The following is a 20997-nucleotide window of genomic DNA, read 5'->3' as shown; positions in this document are numbered from 1 at the left end:
TGCTGAAAGCTAGTTTCTTATTCCTATCCAAAAATGACATCCTTCTTCCAAGCCACAAAAAAAGCATTGTTGTTTTCTGCACAGAATGCTAACATTGTCTTTGATGTTAAAAATTAGCTTCTTCTCATTTTCTGAAAACTGGTGTTTTCTTCTTATCAAAAACCTAGATTCTTTTTCTCCACATTTTCCAATCTGGAAGCTAATAAACGCTGTCATATTCTGTGCTAATGGGTTGCGTTTTCATCGACAAAAAACAAAAACAGAACAAAAAAATGTTCTTCTACCCGTAGCATCATCTTTTCGATTAATGTTGCTGCATTGGTAGATAAATGTCAAAATATGCGCTTTATTCTTCAGCATGACTGATGTTTGTTTATTTTTTGGTGTGACCTTTAGCGTTAGCACAACACGCCAGTGTGATATCATGAAGTGCGGTGACTTGTGTTCTCATTCATATTAGCGTAGTAGGTCTACAAATGGAGAGTTACACAATCTTACTTCTTAATTAATTTTAATCCTCCCAAATAAATAATTATTTCTGTTTTTTAAAGTATAGTCTTTTGGTGATACGTGTAGATATATAAACAATTAACTCTTGTTTCATACAGCATGTTAACAAGGATAGCTACTACCTCTGACTGGATAACTACAAGACTTTAATCTGTGTATTCAGTAAGAAAAACTATCAATGTGTATTGCCTCTAATGTCAAACGGAATTGAAAGTTTCTCAAATTAAGCTTATGCAGTTTTTTAAGCAACCCAACCAATTATGATCAAAGCTATTTCCTTGGATAATGCTGGGAATTAAATGGGTCGCTTGGGCCTTGTCTATGCAAATTAAACATTGTTCATACCCACAGTGCTTTTTAGTTTTTGCAGATGTAAAAGTCAGACGCCTACACATTGTACCTAACAAAGTGTCAATTTTTTTCTTTTACCTCCCACAATATGAATTGCATTTGAAAAGAAAGAAGGAAATGTCGGTTATAAATAGGAATCAAAGGAGCCCCCGCTTTTGTTTTAACAGTAAAGGAACGCCGGACATCTTTGAGAGTGATTTGAGGGTTTTACTAGACAGGTGAAAGAAACATGTGGATTACATCAATTCAAGAAACCCCCCCATCACTCTAGCTCGCTTTGGTCAACTCCAGCCATAAAAGAAGAGCGATTACAAAGCGACCTAATGAAGACGCTGATCAAAGTGCGTTATGGTAACACATAACATGTGGTTTAGACCCCCTATCCTTCTTTTCATGGATTTCACATGTGCTAGAACGGGAACAGTGCATAGGGCACGTATCAGGGCTATTTAAAACATGTATGGAAGAAAAAAGTTCAGATGTGGTAGAAGAAGTGGTCGGCCGTTAGGGCCTGCAAGGCCTTCTTTGCTGGGCTAAAAAAATATCGGAGTCACAGTGTTCTCGTTTGCTCGCGTCCCTGCGTCCCAGACGCATCATTTTTCCTGGGGACGCATAGTCTCAAATCAACATGCGTCCCCGGGACGCAACTTTTTTGACACAAAATTGTCAATATTACCTGATTACATTTTTTTTAAAACAAAGTTTTACCGCACTCCAAACTATTCGGCAGGCAGATCCGGCAGATGTTGTTTTGGTCTCGTGGTTCGAGTTTTCGTCTGCACGCCGATCTCGAGTTGTGTAGTGAAAAGTCTGTCTCATTTTAGAGAACCGGCTTTTTCGGCTCAACTCATTAAAGAGAGCCGGCTCTCAAACGTCTCACTTGCTTTGATGCATTATATTACAAATTATGATGTTGTATAAAGAAGTTAAGAAAAAAAGGAAGTATAAAAGGAGAAAATGAAAAAAAGACAGGTTTGTGGTTATACCTTTAATCGGTATATTACCAACAATAATTTGATGCAGAAAATGAATTAATAATTTGATGATTAAAACTGAATGACTATATAGATTTTTATTATATATTTGTCACCGATTTACAATTTCAAGTTCGTTAACACTAAATTTTGGGGACCCATAGATCTCTGTTGGGACCCATAGAATTTTGAGCATGCGAGTCCCCGGGACTCATCACTTTTCAGAGGTAAAATGAACACTGGAGTCATGTGATGTCAATTATATTTTCTCCATGACTACTTATTGAATATTTTCAAATAGTCTGTCAGCTTATTTTTATTGCTTTCCCCCTGGTTACGCTGCTTCCAGTTGTGTGCATTTATATTCAGGCATTTAACCAGTCACATTTCCTTTATTTTTTGTTGCCAGGGTCAGGCAACAGCTCGGAGGCTTTCACAATCAGTTCTGAAGGCGCTGAGGCATAACATCAATGTCGATAAAGCTGATGGTTTAGGAAATCAGATTTGCTTGTAGTAAAGAAAAATTCGTGAAATGTTTAAAACTCAAAACGGTTATTGCTAGATGGAAAGTAGTAATGCACAGGCGTCAAACAGGCGGCCCGCGGGCCAGATCAGGCCCACCAATGGTTTAAATCCGGCCCGCAAGACAACAGTGAGAGAAGCGCAAGATGAAAATGAGCTGTAGTTTTAAATATCTCCACCGGATATCACCAAAGCCAGTTAACACTTGCAAAACAATTGTGGTAGTATTTCTCGATTTCTCTCTGACTCACTTCTTTTTTATTTATTTCTCCCTCTTTTTCTTTCTCCTGTTCACTCTCTCTTTCTCTCTCTTTTTCTCTTTTCTTTATTTCTCCCTCACGCTCTAACTCTTTATTTTTCTCTGTCTAGCTCTCTTTCTATTTTCTCTCTCTAATTTACACTTTAATTCTCTTTCTTTCACTTTTTCGACCTCTCTCTCCCCCTCTCTCTCTCACCTCACTTTGTCTCTTTTTCTCCTGCTGACTCTTTTTCTTTCTGTCGTTTCACTTCTCTTATTCTTTTTATCCTTCTCGTTTTTCACTTTTTCTCTCTACCATCATTTCCCCCTTCTCCATTCATATCTCTATTCTGCTCTCTCTTTTTCTCTCACTGTTACTCTGTCTCCCTTGTTCTCCCTATCTGTTTATCGCTCTCTCTTTCCCACCCTCTCTTTCTCTGTCTTTTTCTCCCTCTCTCTTTCTCTTAAACTTACTAGTCCGGCCCCCGTGAGATTTTTTTATAGCATTTGTGGCCCCCAGCTAAAACGAGTTTGACACCCCTGTAGTAATGGAAGTAGTTCCATTAATTAAACTTTTTTTTTTAACTTGCTTGGCTTTGTATGTTCTTAAAATAAAATACTTTCATTTCCCTCCGGGGATGAATAAAGTATCTATCTATCTATCTATCTATCTATCTATCTATCTATCTATCTATCTATCTATCTATCTATCTATCTATCTATCTATCTATCTATCTATCTATCTATCTATCTATCTATCTATCTATCTATCTATCTATCTATCTATCTATCTAAAGCAGTAAAATATTTTGTCTAGACCAGAAAAAAATATCCCTAATGCAATTTCACAGCCAAATGTAAATATATGATTGAAATTAAGATTGTTGGATGAGTTTTTAGTGCTTTATTGACACTTTTGCAATCGTCACACTTTCTTACTATCGTTGTGTAATGTTTCTCTTTCCTCACATGGTTATTATGTGCCTCACTACAACTATATTCTTTATACAATTTTTTTTGTGTCTATTTTATTTTAACCATTTTGTGTGTCTGTGTATTAGGTGGGGATTTAGGTAGGTGAAAATGAGTGTATTATATTGTCTTATTGGGCACTGTAAGGTTTTGCCAGCTCTTTGAGAGGCAATTTTAATTGTTTTATTGTCTTTGTATCAACATTATTAAATATTATATGTAGCAAGATTAGACCAAATGGGTCGCAACTCAGAATATGTATATTTTCACACTCTTGTTCAATCACATAGCAATTCTTTGGCTGAATTTGCTCTACGAAATAATTTTATTTTATTTGGTTTGTAAATAACGGTGAGTATATGTTGATTGACAGCTGCGTTCTGGCGGGTAGAGAGTCGCATCTCGAACGTGCAACAGCGACTTCCGTCTTTACCCGCAATGCATTTCGGGACTGTGAGTTCTTTTTATTGGACATTCCCCTTTCTTTTACGATCCCCGCACATAACGCTGACATTTCACCCGTAAAGTTACTTGGAACACATAAACAAAAACTACTATATGTTATGCTTGCGCGTGGGACTTTTAAAAAACCGATAACTGACGTAAATGTAAGTCCTGACGCACTACAAGACCCATCTTATCCCCTTTAACTTCCAAGTCAGGCGATGTAAACACAACTCAAGGAACATGAAAAGATCGGGTGACAGTGAGGGGGAGAAGAGAAGAAAGGTACTGACAACGTTTTAACTAACATTTTAACTCTAGCTCGTATTTGTCACGACTGCAAGCTTGGTGAACGTGTAACGCCCCGAATGGGACGTTACATGCTTGCTTTGTGGAGGCTAGCGAACGCTGGGAGCCAGTGCATACCTTACCTTGCCTCTCAATGTGTATTTTTTTTTAAACTCATCAACACAAACACAACATTTCTACATTCTCAATCATCACTAAAACCGTAATTTGTATTCAAACATGGAGTTTTAAAATGACAAGGAAAGCTTACTGACGCAGTCGTGCAACATCTTTCCTCCTCTTCCTTCCCTTTTTCATCCTTATCCAAATGAAATTTGAGACCTGCTTCATTTAGCTGTTGAGATAAATTTCAGCAAAACAGCTCTGTGTCGTTCTTTATCTGTCTCTGTCCTGGGGTATTATATTACCTAAAAATGCAACAGCTAAAATCGAATTTAATGTATTAAAAAGTTTATGTAGGGGAAAAAACAGGTAATACGTTAGGTGCACTTGACATTGAATTTGACCTTGATTTTGAGATACAGTGGGGCAAATAGATGTTTATTCAACTACCAACTGTGCAAGTTTTCCGACTTGAAAATATTTGAAAAGCCTGTAATTATCAACATGAGTAAACCTCAACCACGAGAGACAGAATGAGAAGAAAAAAAAAACAGAAAATCAAATTGTTTGATTTTTAAATAATATCCAAATTAGAGTGCAAAAAGGTTTTTGGTCACCTATAAATAAACAAGATTTTCGGCTGTCAAAGAGGTCTAGCTTATTACGACGAGGTCCAACAAGGCTCCACTCTTTACGTGTATTAATAGCAGTTGTTTTAACTCATTATCAGTATAATAGACACCCTTCCACAATCTCAGTCAGTCACACTCCAAACTCCTCAATGGCCAAGACCAAAGAGCTGTCGAAGGACACTAAAAACAAAATTGTAGACCTGCACCACGCCCGGGAAGACTGAATCTGCAATAGGTAAAATGCTTGGTGTAAAGAAATCAACTGTGGGAGCAATTATTAAAAGATGGAAGACCTACACGGCCACTAATAATTTTCCTTGATCTGGGGCTCCATGCAATATCTCACTCTGTGGCGTCAAAGTGATAACAGGAATGGTGAGTGAAAACCCAAGAATCATGCGGGGGGGTGGGGGGGTGGGGGGGAGACCTAGTGAATTACCTTCAGAGAGCTGGGACCACAGTAACAAAGGCTACTAGTAGTAACACAATGCACCCCCAGGGACACAAATCCTGCACTGCCAGATACGTCCCTTTGCTGAAGGCAGTACACGTCCAGGCCTCTCTGCAGTTCTCTAGAGGGTATTTGGATGATCACGAAGAGGACTAAGAGAATGTGTTGGGGTCAGATGAAACCAAAATATAACTTTTTGGACCTCAGGTTTTCATGTTTGGGGGGAAAAGAATACAAAATTGTATACAAATAACACCATACGCACTATGATGCATGGGGGTGGAAATATCAGACTTGTAATCCTTGTAAAGGAAAAAATGAAAGGGGCCATGCATCTAGAAAATGTTCACTGAAAATCTCCCTCCATTAGCAAGGGCATTGAAAATGAGACGTGGCTGGATCTTTCGACTATAATCCTAAACGCACAGTGTCTATGTATCTGTATACCGGCAATCATGAATGTATTTCACGGCAAATGTATATATGTACCACGACAAATGTATGTTAGTCCACAACAAATGTATGATACATAAATACTGAAAATTATACCTACACTGACAGGACAACAAAGAAGTGGCTTTGCAAGAAGCATTTAAAGGTCCTGGAGTTGCCTAGCCAGTCTCTAAATCTCAAACCCATAGAAATTTTGTGGAAGGAGTTGAAAAACTGTTTGCCCAGCAACGACCCTAAAACATCACTGCTTTATTGGGGATGGAGGAATGGTCCAAAATACCTGCAACAGTGTGTGAAGAGTTACAGAAAATGTTTGCCCTTTTTATTGCCAAATAAGGGTACATACCAAATAATGAGATAAACTTTTGGTATTGACAAAATGTTTATTTTCCACCATGATTTAATAATACATCCTTTAATAATCAAACGATTGTAATTTTCAGTTTTCACCCCCACATTCGGTATACCATTGTTGACTATTACAGGGCCGTCTAATATTTTCAAGTGAAGTAATTTGCACATTTAGTGGTTGACCAAATACATATTTGCCCCTCTCTAGGACCACTTTTTTGCCGAGAGAAGTTTTAAAATCAATTTTTACTCTTTCAATTAGAACTTTCTTTTTTTCCCCATCAATAAAAACGTAGTGAACATGGTTTATAACACATTTTGTTTTCTTCTGTCCTCAGGACGCACCATTCCACCCCGATAACAATCTGCCAGCTAAAACAAAAAGAAAAACTTCCTTTTCTCAAATTTAAAATGTTACACAAAGGTTGTCTTTTTCTGGCCATTCTGAAAGTTAAAATACAGCCACAAATTTAATGCTTCAGATACTCAGTGTTATATCTTCTTAACCAGCTAAACTATTTTCCAGAGTGCTAACATAATTGCTGGACTTTTTAATCATCCGTCAACCTTCTAACGCAATTAACAAACACAATATACCATTAGAAGACTAGAGTGCTGGTTGCTGGAAATCGGCCTCTATATGTCAATGTCAGCTATGTCAAACATACGGGCTGTGGGCTGAATTGATGATTTAATTCATGAAGAAATGAGTATGTCAAAAACAGAAGTGAGTCACTAGGTCATCTCTTTCAAAAGTTACTATTTTTTTAAAAATAGCACACTAATTGTTGAGTTTGTATAGCATGGTGAGTTGGTCCAGGTGTAATACATTCACTCAACTGGGAAAGCTGACCAGGTTCAATGCTGTTCAATGCCATTAATTGAAAATGATTTCCTATTGTTTGTATAAATGTGCTGATAGATGTGTTTATGAAAGATCCCTTGTCAAAATGTTGATAGGTTACTAATGCAGGCTGAATGTTAAAGTATATTAGGGAAAAACGAAGCTAACGAGTTGACATTCTTTTAATGATCTGGCAGAACAGAAAGCCTGGCTAGGGCCCTAGAGCCAAACTGAGTTTGACATTCCTGTCCTTTCTAGATATCACACTAAAAAGCAGCCATTTGCAGCCATTTACCACCCTAAACAATGTATTGGGTGTATTTCTGATTAGTTTATCTTCGTTGAAAAAAATGTTGCCTCTCCTTTCAAAACAAGGACTATTTTAAGTGTCCCCAGAGTTTTAAATGGCAGTGTATACAGTACGTAGCCTGGAAAATACGGTATTTTGGTCATTAACTACTGGCGTTTTTTTCATAAACATTATCAGTACAGATGATATTGCTACTGTAGGAATCTGAAAAGGTTTACTAAAGTCAGCACAAAAATGTTATCTAGACGCTTCCCTCAGATTTGTGCTTATGTTTGATGACTGCTGCCCATGTGCTGTTGACTCCATGACTAATAGTTAACGGCTTCACTTTTCTAAAGCACCAGCTGTGAGTGCGTTTTTATTTTTGACAGTAATAAATGAATATGGCTTCTAGCCCGCTATTATATTATAGTAATCTTTTAGGAGTGACTTGCTGTGGTGTGTGTGCATACAGTGGCTTTGTGGTTTCAAAAGAAGAGTCATAAAAAAGGGCCATCAAGGATCTATCTTGTCTCTTATCTCCTGACTAGACTGTTTGTCTTCACCCACATGTGTTTAGATTGTGAAAACTATGTAGAACGCGCGTCCTCCTGTTTACCCAAAAATAAAAGCCACTGGTGGCCAGATGAGCTGACTCAGAGCCAGAATTTTGGTTCCGGCTGGCTTCCAGGCCGACCTTGTGGCTTCGCTTCCTGTCTCTTCTGCTCGGTTTTCAAACGACATAGGCAGGATGATATTTAATAAGTTGGATATTGTGGTTGTTCTGTGTTTTTTGAGTACTACGCGCGCTACCGTGGTCCCTGTTGTCATTGTGAGTTAGGCAACAAAAGCACATTCTTTGAAAATCCCACTAGACCAGACATCCTGTCTGTATTTTTATCAGCTTCTTTGAAAATGCTTACATGTTAAGACTGCTGCATTCAATATGTAGTTTGACACGTCCAATTTTGGAGTTTTTGGCTGTGTGCAGATCTTTGAGAGGAGATTGTCGTTTGTTTATCGCAAGGAAATCGGTTGGGTTTGTGGTATTCCTTTGCCCATGAAGTTAAACAACCAATTAGTATCTGGTCAGCTCATTATTTCTGGAAATTAAATATGTTGGATTGTTAGGGATTGTTTTTTTTGTTTTTTGTTTTTGTTTTTGGGATTGTTGGATTGTTTTAGTCTATTTTTATGGGGCTACTTTGCATTAGAAGTTTTTCGAATTTCTTTCATGGTTTATGGATTCCTTCACCACCAGGGTAGTCAGGGCACCAACACTAGCAGGAGAAGCTTCATTATCTGACTTAAACACAGCACTTTTGATATTTGTTCGCCATTGTTTTTCAGTGTAAATCAACATCCCGCTCTTCAGAGGTGAGCCGGACTTCATCATTGACTGGCATCAGTTTGTTGCAATACCGATACTAGAGCCTATATTAGTGGGGAAAACAATTTGTTATGCAATTTTGAGTATCACATCGTACAATACACTTTCCATCAAATTCTTTTACAGCAACGGTCTCTGCTGTGGTGCCCACGCGCACTAGATTGCCCCCTAAGGACAGCTGAGGTGCCCGCAGACCTCTTCAGCAGTCCTAGGTTATTGTGATTTTCTAGTATTTTTTTTTGTGGTTGGTTGAGTCTTTTTAGCCCTCCTTGAAATAATTAACCTGGTAATAACATAGTAAAACATTAGGTTGTTATTTTACAAGTACATATCGAACTGGGGTTCCCTTTGAGCTAATTAGGAACAAAAAGTAGCTCTTACCTTGAAAAAGGTTGGAGACCCCTGTTTTTCAATATGTTTATTTCATCACACAAAGACTTAATAAAATAACACATTTTAAAATTTAGCGCACTATTCTCAAGTATTAACATAAATATGTTGAGAAACATAGGAAAAATATTCTAAATTAGGAAAATAACTCTTAAAATAGAAAAAATGTCTGCCAACAAGAAAATAAAATTTGTTTTGCAATTATATAGTTTTTAATTGCTTAAGTATAATTACGAATTATTTAACATATATATGTTTCACATTTTTCCAAAAACATGCATGTCTGGTTAATGGGCCGGTCCAAAATTGTCCCTGGGTGTGCCTGAGCGTTGTGTTGTCTGTCTCTGTGTGCCCTGCGACAGGCTGGCAACCAGTTCAGGGTGTCCCCTGCCCACTGATATCATAATCTTTGAAAACGGCCACAGTCTTTTGGCAAATTAGGCAGACACAGTTGTTTCATATTTTGCTGGAAAAAGACTCCAGGTTCTGCTTGTTGGAAGCGGTGGCCCCCGAGGTCAGGTTTTCCTTTTTTTTTTAATTTACAGTTACCATGCCGGAAAAGGGGTTGGCTAAATTTCTCACAGAAAGCCAAGGTCAATGTAGCCAAAAGGCTACTGCCATCATCCGGTGAAATGGTGATTTTTTTTTTTCTCTTGCATATACATATAATTTATACTTTGGTCTAGGGCTGCAACTCATGATTATTTTAATAATCGATTCATCTGACGATAATTTTTTGGATTAATCGATGAATTAAATTAAAAACAACGCATCATTAATTTCCTCGCCTTCATTCAAATATTAAATTTTTGTGGACTAATAAGAGCAGTGCACAAAACAGAATTTTCTACATTATGAAACCATTAAAACAATCAGTGTTTGTCATATAACAAACAAAATACATATAAATGTATGCTATACTCTTGCAAATAATTGCTTGTTTTAGTGAAATGGAAAAAAGGCATCTCTGTTGTTTTAAGGGACATGAGCTTTTGGAACAAGGAATCTTTGCAAATCTGAAAACGCAGTGAGACGTATCAACATTAACATTCATAATGTTTGTCAAATGAGTTAAAAATAAAAATTATAATTCGTTTCAGGCTAATTGGTGGGTCCAAATTGCCCCTAGGTGTGAATGAGCGAGTGACTTGTCTGTCTCTGTGGGCCCTGCGACTGGCTGGCAACCAGTTCAGTGTGTCCCCTGCCCACTGCCCGGAGATAGCTGAGATGGGCTCCAGCACCCCTGTGACACTACTGAGGATAAGCGGTGCAGATAATGGATGGATGGATGGATAATACAATAATCAATAGTATACGCCTGCAAATGTATAAGATAGTCTTTTAAAATTGCAAAAAAATATATTTTTGTTGTTTAAAGGGACATGAGCTTTTAAAGCAAGAAGTAAATGCAAATGTGAAACCCAGTCAAACGTTTTTTTTTTAACATTACCAATCAAAAAGTAACCAATACCACCTTTGCTCACTAACTCACTCATTCTTCATTCCTTGAGAACTTTTCACTGTAATGCAAAAATGTGAGCATGTCAATGAGGATCTCAGTGATGACAGCTTCTCGCTGTATCTTGCATGATGTCTCTTTCTCAGCGCGAAGCTTGTCATCCTTTGCTGTTTTCTGTTGAGATAAAAACATATTGTATGAGTATTGCTAGAAAAGTAAAACTTGATCTTTAACACATTAACAGCATTGTGTGCAAGTTTTTTATAAAGCACAAATAAACACTGCTTACGTCAACTCCCTTTAGGCACATGTTTATGATGATATTGTATCCTTCAGCTGATTTTTTTTTTCTGTGTGTAAGGTGCAATCATTTTTGTTTCCTTTTTTGTTAATAGTGGTTTTGTGCTATGACCAAATAAACGTAATTAATTTATTTAATTGAAAAATCTTGCTCATACACGCAGTCACTACTAAGCTAACAAACGCAAGCACATCAAGTGAGTGACCAGAGACTAACGTTACGTAATCACTTAAACTTTGCAAGAGAGGTAAAAAAAAAATAAAACCTGATGCTCAATCTTACCACCATTGTGTAAAAGTGGAGTTTTTTAAATGAAGCCCAATTAAACACTGCTTATGATGATTTAAATAAAATAACTATCCCACACACACACATTCATTAATTAGCTAAAAAGCAAATACTAACATCAGCCAGCTACCAAGGACAAAGGTTACGCTTCCACACTTAAAATCGCAAATAACAAACGAATAGAAAAAAATAATGTAGTGGGCTACCCTTCATCTGATCTCCTTTCATCCTGGTCGGTGACTCCATGTATTGTTTTTGATTGCTGCCTCACCATCGTGGTGCTCCTGTGCCACATCACATTTTTCTTTGTTTTGTGAAGTGTGGAGTGCTCCTACACTTTTCCGGACTTTGGTCGAACGTTTTTCTCCGTGCCCGTCATGTTTCATGTGTTGAATCCACCCTAGCATTTAAAAATAGCGCCTTATTTAGCTCAACATTGTCAGTGGCTCCGCGACGTGCTGAGTGATCGATAAACCGCGCGACACAATGAATCGATGAACTAAAACGCTTTTAATCATTGATTTGAATAGATTTTATGGATTTGTTTTTGCCACTCTCCTGTGGTTAACATTACTGGCGGACCACATATTAATTTTATCACAGAGGCCGCTGGCCAGTAAAGATTTGATCACGGACCGTACTTTGGACATGACTGTAAACCATCGATAATCTCATTGAAAGCAGAAAATAGTTAATAATATAAATATTATGTGTCTTTTGTGAAGTACATTTATTGGCCTTTTTGCAAAGTCTGTAACCAAAGCACTCAAATATTCTCAAAAATTTGAAATCAAGCGGTTTTAACAACTGTCGTTTAATGTTTTAACATTTTAACGTTTTAACAACTGTTGTTTATTCTTCGGACTGCATGAATTTAATTTCAAATATGTTTTGTCAGGAACATTCTAGCGTAACGGCCATGCTCTTTTAAAGCGATGTATACGCGCATAAAATGTACAATGCATGTCATCAAAACCGTTGTGGCCTGAGCGTTACTTGAATCTTACTGAAGTGAGTCAGACTCTGTTTCTTTCAATTCCTAGACTGCTGTCTTTAAATGTTTGTGCATTACAGGGGTACTTCCATGATATGTAAGGTCTGCTTTGTAAACATTAGAAGTACTGTATTTTCCGCACTAAAAGGCACACTGGATTATAAGGCGCATCCCCCCAAAACAGTTCTGTGTGATAGTTTTTTCATATATAAGACGCACTGGACTACAAAGCAAATGGAAATAAAACTACACTAAAGCAAGGTTCGCAAAATGAATAAATGCGTTAAAATAAAAAAATAATCTCATAGAACTTAAATTATTATTATGACCTCTGGATTCACCACTGAAATGATTTAGGCAAGAAACGAAGAACATGATAACCACAGCGGGGGACTCGAAGACCACGATTGAAGTTTGTCAAAGGCAGAACAGTTACTGTATCATCTAATTGTAACTATGCATTTCCAATTTCATCCACCATATTTTCCTGTAAATAAGGCACACTGGATTATAAGGGGCATTTTTAAATTTCTGGCCACTTTGTGGACTTTAAGTGCGCCTTATAGTCCAGAAAATACGCTAGACTTTTTATTTGCCATTTTCAGACTAAAATGCTTCCAGCCTTTAGAAGTTTTTGTACGCTCTTTTATTGTTGATGCCATCATTTCTGTATGTTATTGCTTGAGGCAAAGACGCTATTGCACATAAACGACTCTTAGCTAAGATCATAATGTAAGACGCTTCACTCTTTTGTAAAAACGTGTCTGGGGACAATTGTTGACAGTGGAATTTATTGTTGACTGTTTCTCATATAGATTTTGTCCACTGATCATGGCAGCTGTAAAACTGAAGTTGTTTTAATTTTTTCTTCATGCAAGTTGCCATTCGGGCCCTTGTTGACATGCATAACGTACGGCACCCAAACAGAATGCCCTCGCATGAGCAGCATGGTAAATAACGATCGCACAGGGTCACCAGATGTTCCGAGGTCTGGACCTTCCCTGCTTAGATCAGCCTCATTGGTTTGCCCGAGTTTGCAGCCGCCTGTTTAGACTTCTTCTTCTCCTTTTTTTTTTCTTCATTGCCGAACGCTCATTAAAATGGTTTTGTGCTTCCCTCTGCACTTCTGTTAAATTAACAACTAGTGAAGTAAAAGCTGATTACGTGGCCGCGTCCCGGACACGGTTAATCAATTCTCCCTGGCCGCAAAAACGCTAGCTGGTGAATTAGTGTAAAGCGAACGATTTACGGCGACTAATGCTGACGTCCTGTCATGTCGGACGTGGTGTTTTAGGGAGAGGTGGGGTGCGGAGGCAAGGAAGGGGTTTCGATTTGGTGCAATCAGCACTTTTTCTTTCTGTCTACTATTTTTCTCCCCCCCCTCCATCTTGCTCACTCTATTAATGAGCCCGTAATGGAGAAATAGTGTGTGATGGTGACATAAAACAGGGTACCGCGAAGGCTCCCAACGGCGCTAGATTTACACCCCCGTAGAATGGTAAAAAAAGGGGTCCGGCGACATGGGGGGGCTTCATCAGACCCCCACCAGTTGAGCTGTGGAAAAGCCGGGCTTCTGAAAAATACGGCTGTGCCAGATAATGATACCATTACACTAATGGAGCCGGCAAATGAAGGAGAACCTCGATAGCTTACTTTATTACCGGAGGGGGTCGTTTCCTCGGCGCATTGTTAATGGCCCTGAGCACACAGTATTGATCAGGCTATCATGCTGCTAATCCTCCACTGAATTACTTATCGCCGACGAGGTGTCGATCCAACACTATGCCTTGCCGCCAGGAGTCCAGCAGGGGACCCACTGGGCCATTTATCCAAGGCTTGATTGAGGGCGAGGGCCGCAACCTGCGGCTCAGGAGCCGCATTTGGCTCTTAAGCGCTGTCAAGTGGTTCCCTGGCGCCATTTGTAGGAGAACAAACATGACACAATTTTCCAATGCTGTAAAAATGTGTGGAATAAATATTACATTTCAATAAGGGGTGTAACTATGAGAAAAGAGGGAAGATCAATTGGTATGAGCGCATTTCTCCTTCGCTAGTTTTCCTCTCTCCTATGTCACTTCTGATAGAGCCGAGGTGCGTTTTTAAAACAAAACGGTGTGTATGTGATTGGCCATGGAGCCCAAAGGTAAAAATGTATAAATAACTGCAAATAAATCAAACTTAAGCTGTATTAATGTGACTTTGTTTACTTTACCTTTTTTAAAAGGCTGCAAATTTATTTTTATAAATGCACGTTTCATATTATTGCATTACTTTTGTTGTCCAGATAAGGAGTACATAGTACACATTACATTTTGTTGTTTCTTCGAATACTCAAAATAAAAATGGCACCGGAAATTAAATGTATTTGTTGCATCTCTTGAATTTTATCAAATAAATGAATATTGTAATGAAGTTAAACTTGAGGCGCTATCCTACAAAAGAGTAGTCATGTGGTGCATCATTTTACGTGTGCTGCATCCAACTTACTTATTTAGATGGCTAATATAACAAATATAGATACATCCAGCATGTGTTGCATTCGTCAAAAAGTTTTTGATATTTTTCGGCTCCGGGCAAATTTTGTTGTTGTTGTGGTCCAACATGGCTCGTTCAATGACCCTAGATTTAGTTGAATCACTCCCTTCTTCCGAAAAAAGAGAGGCAAGAATATGAAGCTAACAACTTTCATTTAATTAAGGTGCAGGTAATGATGTGGTTCTTCCCCCTCTTTATGGCTTTATGGGCCCTTTGGCTACCATTGCATGGGAAGTTGTGAGGTTGGGTGTTGTTCTCCGTAATTGTGCCGTAAATAAGGCTCAGGATGGATGCTTTGCGCCGGCTCTTTGGTCAGTGTTGACTACAAAGTGGTTTACATATTAAACACTGCTTTCTGTGGCAAATACATACTGTAGTTGTTTCTAGACTAGATGTCACACTTGTAGTATGCTTAAAATATATAGCGAGGTGAACACATCCGGTCCTTTTAATCCTGGCATTTTTACAATCTGCCTGTCCCATAAAAAAACAGGAAAACGACACATTAAAGAACTTTCTGGTCAGATTGTGTTTATGTAATTTGGACCGACAGATTCTGACTTTATTGCTTCAAAAAAATATCGTATTTCCGCACTTTAAGGCACACTGGACTATAAGACGCACCCCCAAAAATAGTCTTTTGTCAGAAATTTTTCATATACAAGGTGCATAAATTTAAGATTACAATAGACTATTCTCTCATTATTGCTACTTAAACACTGATTTGCATAGTGCATTATTTCCGCTTTCTGCTTCAACTTCTTCCCTCTCTAACACGACCAAAAGTAGATTGTCTGCCGAGTCTCTCCGTATGTGCCGCCTCCACCCTGCCATACGGTGTCATACAGAAGTCAAAACCTGGCACAACGTGACTTGACAACGGTCTGATCGAAGTTACTCCTGCCATCTAGGAGTGATTTATCATACTGAAAAGGTTCCCAGAGGGTTTATGCTCATCGTTGAACTGCGCCAAAGTCTTTAGAATAGTTAAAAACACACAAAGAAAGGTATTTTTAAGTTTTGGCACTCATGGACAATGCTTCTGTATACATTATGGCACTGGATGAGTTAAAAGGAAAAAATCTGGTGTGAATCATGTATTTTGCTTAGCCGGCAATGTATGTAGCAAAGGCTAATCGTCTTCATGAATAACCTTTCATATGACTGGAGAGCGCTACTTTCCCTTTGTGAAGAGTTGGATTTCTTTTTTGTACTCTTTGCAGCATGCTGTGCATGGATTTCTTTCACCTTTAAAACGTTCCAAAGGCCCGCCAGACTGTTGAAGAAAATACGAATCTTTAGAATGTCAACTCTTCAAGATATGATGACCATTTAAAAATTTACTCATCAGGTCATGTCAAGTCATGTCATGTTTATTTGTATAGCCCTTAATCAAAAGGAGTCGCAAAGGGCTGCACAGACCACATACTTTTGCAAACTACAAACGATTATTACACCATCTGATCTAAAACCTACATTGGGGCAAGGAAAAACTCAGGAGGGAAGTATTCTTGCACACCATCTTAGAAGACCTCGCTGATCATGTATCAGGGGATGCGAACTAATGTTTGTAAAACTGTGGATGACATTCTAATTTTGATCATTTTCTTAAATAATTCAGGGGATTAAATGACTACTAACGATAACGGAGTGTAAAGTTGTTTTTAATTTAGTATTTTATGTGTGGAAAATGTGTTTACTGCTATGCAAAATATGTCTAATTATTGTAAAAGACACAGAAATGTCCTCATCCGTGTTGGCTGAGGTGGTAAGCTGGCTGAGCGGGGAAGAGGAGGAAAAGGAATCCCTGTCTTGGCAATGGCGAGGCATAACACCAGGTTAATCAATTTTGTTGGTATTTATTTGGGATGCCTTGACACAAACCTTGCTAAAAACACTCCCACACCCCTAAAACACAACTGTGTAAATTTTCACCAAAATCGGTTGAGCAGATTCGGAGCCTGTAGGGCACATACAAAAACGCACATACAAAAATCATCATCATCATCATCAACTGCACCGCTTATCCTCAGTAGGGTCGTGGGGGTGCTGGAGCCCATCCCAGCAATCATCGGGCAGTGGGCAGGGGACACCCTTAACTGGTTGCCAGCCAATCGCAGGGCACACAGGGACAGACAACTCGCTCGCTCATTCACACCTGGGGACAATTTGGACCGGCCAATCCACCTGAAATGCATGTCTTTGGAATGTGGGAGGAAACCGGAGTGCCCGGAGGAAACCCACGCAAGCACGGGGAGAACATACAAACTCTGCACAGGAATTTCGGTAGCTGGATTTGAACCCACACAGGAGGTTCCCAAGACCTTAGAACTGTGCTGCACACGCGCTAACCACTCACACAAAAATCAGTCCTTATAATTATGTTTAAATTATATAGATTGTAAAAGCTAGAAACATTATTTTTTTCTAATGAAAGATGGGGGTTGAAGCTTTATTTTGAAAGATCCTATGCTTATGTAGCTAAAGAACAACATTTTCTGTTGGCCTTCAAAAATGAGTCAAAATGCCAAAAATTGGCTGGCACGGCCATGGCACTGAATGAGTTTTTGAATAAGTCAAGTTGACTTTAAATGAGAATTGATTTAACACTGTGTAAGATTTGGACACTAGATGTCACTTTATTAATATACCGTAACCAAAAACAAGTGCCACAATCCACAAGTAGAATATTTTTGTAGCACTGTTAAGCATTCTTAAACACTGTGCCTCAGACTCGTTTCCAATTCTGATTTTGGGGGCGGGGGGCAAATTGGAAGATTGTGTGGGATATAGACTGAAACAAGGCAGCCTGAGCCAGTCGTCATTACAAACGAAAAGGAAGGTCAGATCAGGGGTCTGCGGTGTATGACCGGTCATTCCAGGGCCCTTTACAGGGCCCCCGTGTGCATTAGGAATTGTGGGATCCTCGCATTCGCAAAGCCCTGCGTGCACCTTTGGCCTCGGCTAATCAAAGGGTTTACCTTAAGGGGAGCATTTAGCCCCTGTTGGCTCCAGCCATAAAGATGTATTTATATTTCTCCAGCCGTAACAACCCGAAGCTATCGATCCAGATATTTAGTCATTTCTTTCACTGTGGGTCATCAATATTGTGCAAACATCCGTCCACACGAATGTTGACCTCAGCCCCCCCTCCAGTTTCTATTTTCTCCCTTGTTCCCAATGAGGCTCAATGATATACTAGGCTCAAAAGTAAAATCAATGAATGAATATGAAGTTTTGGTGCGTAATATAGCGCAAGCCCAAGCCCCTGGGCCTTTCATTGATCTCCTCGGCGAACGTTGATTAGTCTGCTCGTGTTTTTCCTCTCCGTGTTTTCTTTCTCTCTCTCTCTCTTTTTATGTGTCCTGCTCAGTTTGATCCTCCCCCAACTAGGGCTGCTACAATTAGTCGACATTGTCAACAAAAAAAAAACAATAAAAAATACTATTGCCCAGGGTTTGTACGGGTGCTTGAAATCCTTGAAAAGGCTTGAAATGTAATAGTGTGTCTTTATAAGTATTGAAAAGTGCTTGAATTGTGGGTGACATGCTTTTAAATGATTGACCTTGTTGCCATGTTCTAACGTCTGTTTAAGAATGACGCTGACACTGCTCTCTGGTGGCTAGCTGTTTTGCTACTTTGCAGATTTTCATAATGCATTGTGTTCTCCATTTTGATTGGCTAAATGGAGGAAGATCCTTTCTATCGCCAACAAACATGGACCTCTCCAACCACTAAACCTGCTCTGGAGCCACATACGGGTCTTTGGCGCTCCCTAGTGGCTCACTGGCACTTTTTCAAAAATGTATGGAATGGAAAGGTTTATGGTTTCTAAAGGACAGAACCAGGAGGTAAATTGAGTTTTGCAAAAGTGCCACATTATGGCAGCAAAAGTATCATGTAAAGTGAGTCGGGCTCTTAATCCATACAGTTGTAAAATAGATCATTTTTAAAATTATGATTTGACAGTACATGTTATTTGTAAAGAAGCGTTTATAAAGTACAGTACTTCTTTTTGTCAAACACATACCTGTGTAAATTAGATATGTTTTTGAGTAATAATTAAATTAATTAACATCAAGCTAAATAAAAAAAGGAAAAAAAAGATAATTATCGGATTATTCGACTAACTGTTTCAATAGTCTGTGACACGTGGACTATTCTATAAGTCGTTAGTTGTATCTCTACCCGCGACAGAGAAGTGAACAGATCAAGTTGACCTGTCAAATTTCAATCCGCCCCTAAAACCGGGGGGGATGTTTTGTCGGTAGGTGTAAGGTCGTCAGAACTTTTGTCGGGTCGTGCTAATCAGCCATAAGTCAGCTTTTAAAGCGGGCCGCGGGGATCGTCATGACATTTAAAATACGGGAGACGATTCCTGAGAACAAAAGGAGCAGCTTCGTCGGCGTTTATGAAGCGTATGATGAGTCGCTGCCGATGACTTCCTGTTATCTACTATAAAGGGTCAGGAATAGCTCGCAACACGATGCCTCATTTCCTGCCACTTTTTTTTTTATCCCCTTTCTTCCTTTAATGTATCTTACCCATGTTGGATGCATGGCATTTCAAAGCGTCCGTGATGTCTACATTTGGTTTGCATCTGGAGAGATAATAATCAGCACTAAAGGCCCATCTGCATTGTCTTGTGAAGACGGTCTGCCACCGTTTGCCACATGCTCTTCTGAGGCTCTGTGATCAAACTCCGCTCCTAAATGGAAAATCAGATAACTGATGCAAGTTTTTTGTTTTTGTTTTGTTTGGAGTGTGTTTTTCTTTTTGTGATGTCACCGTAAATAAAAGAGTCTGTGCCAACAAGGAATCTGCATAAACAGTATGTTTCCTTACGGCAATGTTTAACTACAGTAGATTCATTTAAATTCAGCTTGATTTTTAACTCATTCAATGCCATAGCATGTAAATCTGTTTGCTAAAGCATTGTCCCTTAGAGGCAAAACATAAAAATATTTTTTCATTATTTTATTTAAAATAAATAGGCTATTATAAAAGTGGTTGATGAGCAGCATCACAGAGTATCTAGCCTCTGCAAATAGTTTCACAATGATGAATCACCATTAGATGGCAGGAGTGGCTTTGATCAGATTTTTGTCCACAAATTGAGGAAGCCACTTGATCTTCTTCCTATAGTCGGCGAATGAGTGTGAGTGGACAGCGAGTAGGCGTAGTGAAGCAATGTGGTGAGAGTAGTTAGACATAGAGTCCATTGACAAATATCTGCAGCTAATTCTTCAACAGTTTTATTTAAAAAAAAAAATATGACGGAGCCCCGTCATCATCTTCTAATCATAGAGGAATGCTGATACATGCACGTACGCAGAAATACGGTCACCAGAGGGAACGCAACCACAATGGTGACCAAGATCGTGTGAAAGTTCTTTGAAAGTTCATGCATCGTTCATACTTAGTTCATGCATCAGTTCAGTGTTCTTGTAATAAACTGTTATTTGCAAGCACATTACCCCTGTGTTGTTAATTGTGAATTTCCCTGCGGGGATGAATAAAGTATCTATCTATCTATCTATCCATCTATCTTAATGAAAAGCATCTTGGATGTATTGGCGGTTATAACAAATGAAAAAAAAAGCACAGAAGTGAAAGTTCTGCTTTAAATGCATCCTTTCGCAAAAGCAGTTTTTGTTGGGGGTTTTATTGGAATTGAGTTTTTCTAAAAACGTAGCATTTTGTAAATGGTCTTTACTGTCATTATACATAAGTACCAAGGAATTGGAGGGCTTCTACTTTCAAAGTGAGAAAGCAATTTAGGGAGCAGCGGGCGGTCTGCCCCCTAGTTTCGGGTATCCTCGGATCAGGCCAGGTCCCCGTGATGATAAAAATACAACCGTTCCGAATGTAACGAGTTCCCACACATTGTAGCTCCTGGTCATCTGTTTCATGGGTATTACATTTGGCGTTGGTCAAATACAGGCTCGAGAGGGAGTGGCTTGTGAGAGTTGTTAAGTAATTTAACCATAGCAGTAGGCTGGATCTGCAGCTTCGATATTGCATTCTCTCCCCACGATGCTTCAGTCCCTTCCTGGACCAGACAACAATCCACAGAGCACATTTGCTGGTGATCACCAATTCTTTGCGCTCTTATGACCTTCCTTAGAGTATGATTTAATTGATGAATTTATTTTCAATGTAACGAGTCGCTAAAAGCTATCTGGCGCCATGCTCCAA

General features: G+C 38.9%; 1 protein-coding gene across 1 annotated transcript in view; it reads left to right on the top strand.

Moving 5' to 3' along the window:
* Window positions 1-3926: 3926 nt before the first annotated feature.
* Window positions 3927-20997, top strand: part of fto (FTO alpha-ketoglutarate dependent dioxygenase) — a 263558-nt gene continuing 246487 nt past the window's right edge. The window contains exons 1-2 of the mRNA XM_088333342.1: window positions 3927-4020; window positions 4263-4296. Of these exons, the coding sequence (XP_088189468.1) occupies window positions 3927-4020; window positions 4263-4296 (128 nt within the window). The remainder of the gene's footprint in view (window positions 4021-4262; window positions 4297-20997) is intronic.

Source organism: Urocampus carinirostris, chromosome 4 (genome assembly GCF_059441175.1).
Source record: "Urocampus carinirostris isolate Australia breed hairy pipefish chromosome 4, RoL_Ucar_1.0, whole genome shotgun sequence".
NCBI classification, from domain to species: Eukaryota; Metazoa; Chordata; class Actinopteri; order Syngnathiformes; family Syngnathidae; genus Urocampus; species Urocampus carinirostris.
This window is presented reverse-complemented; position numbering and strand designations above follow the sequence as displayed.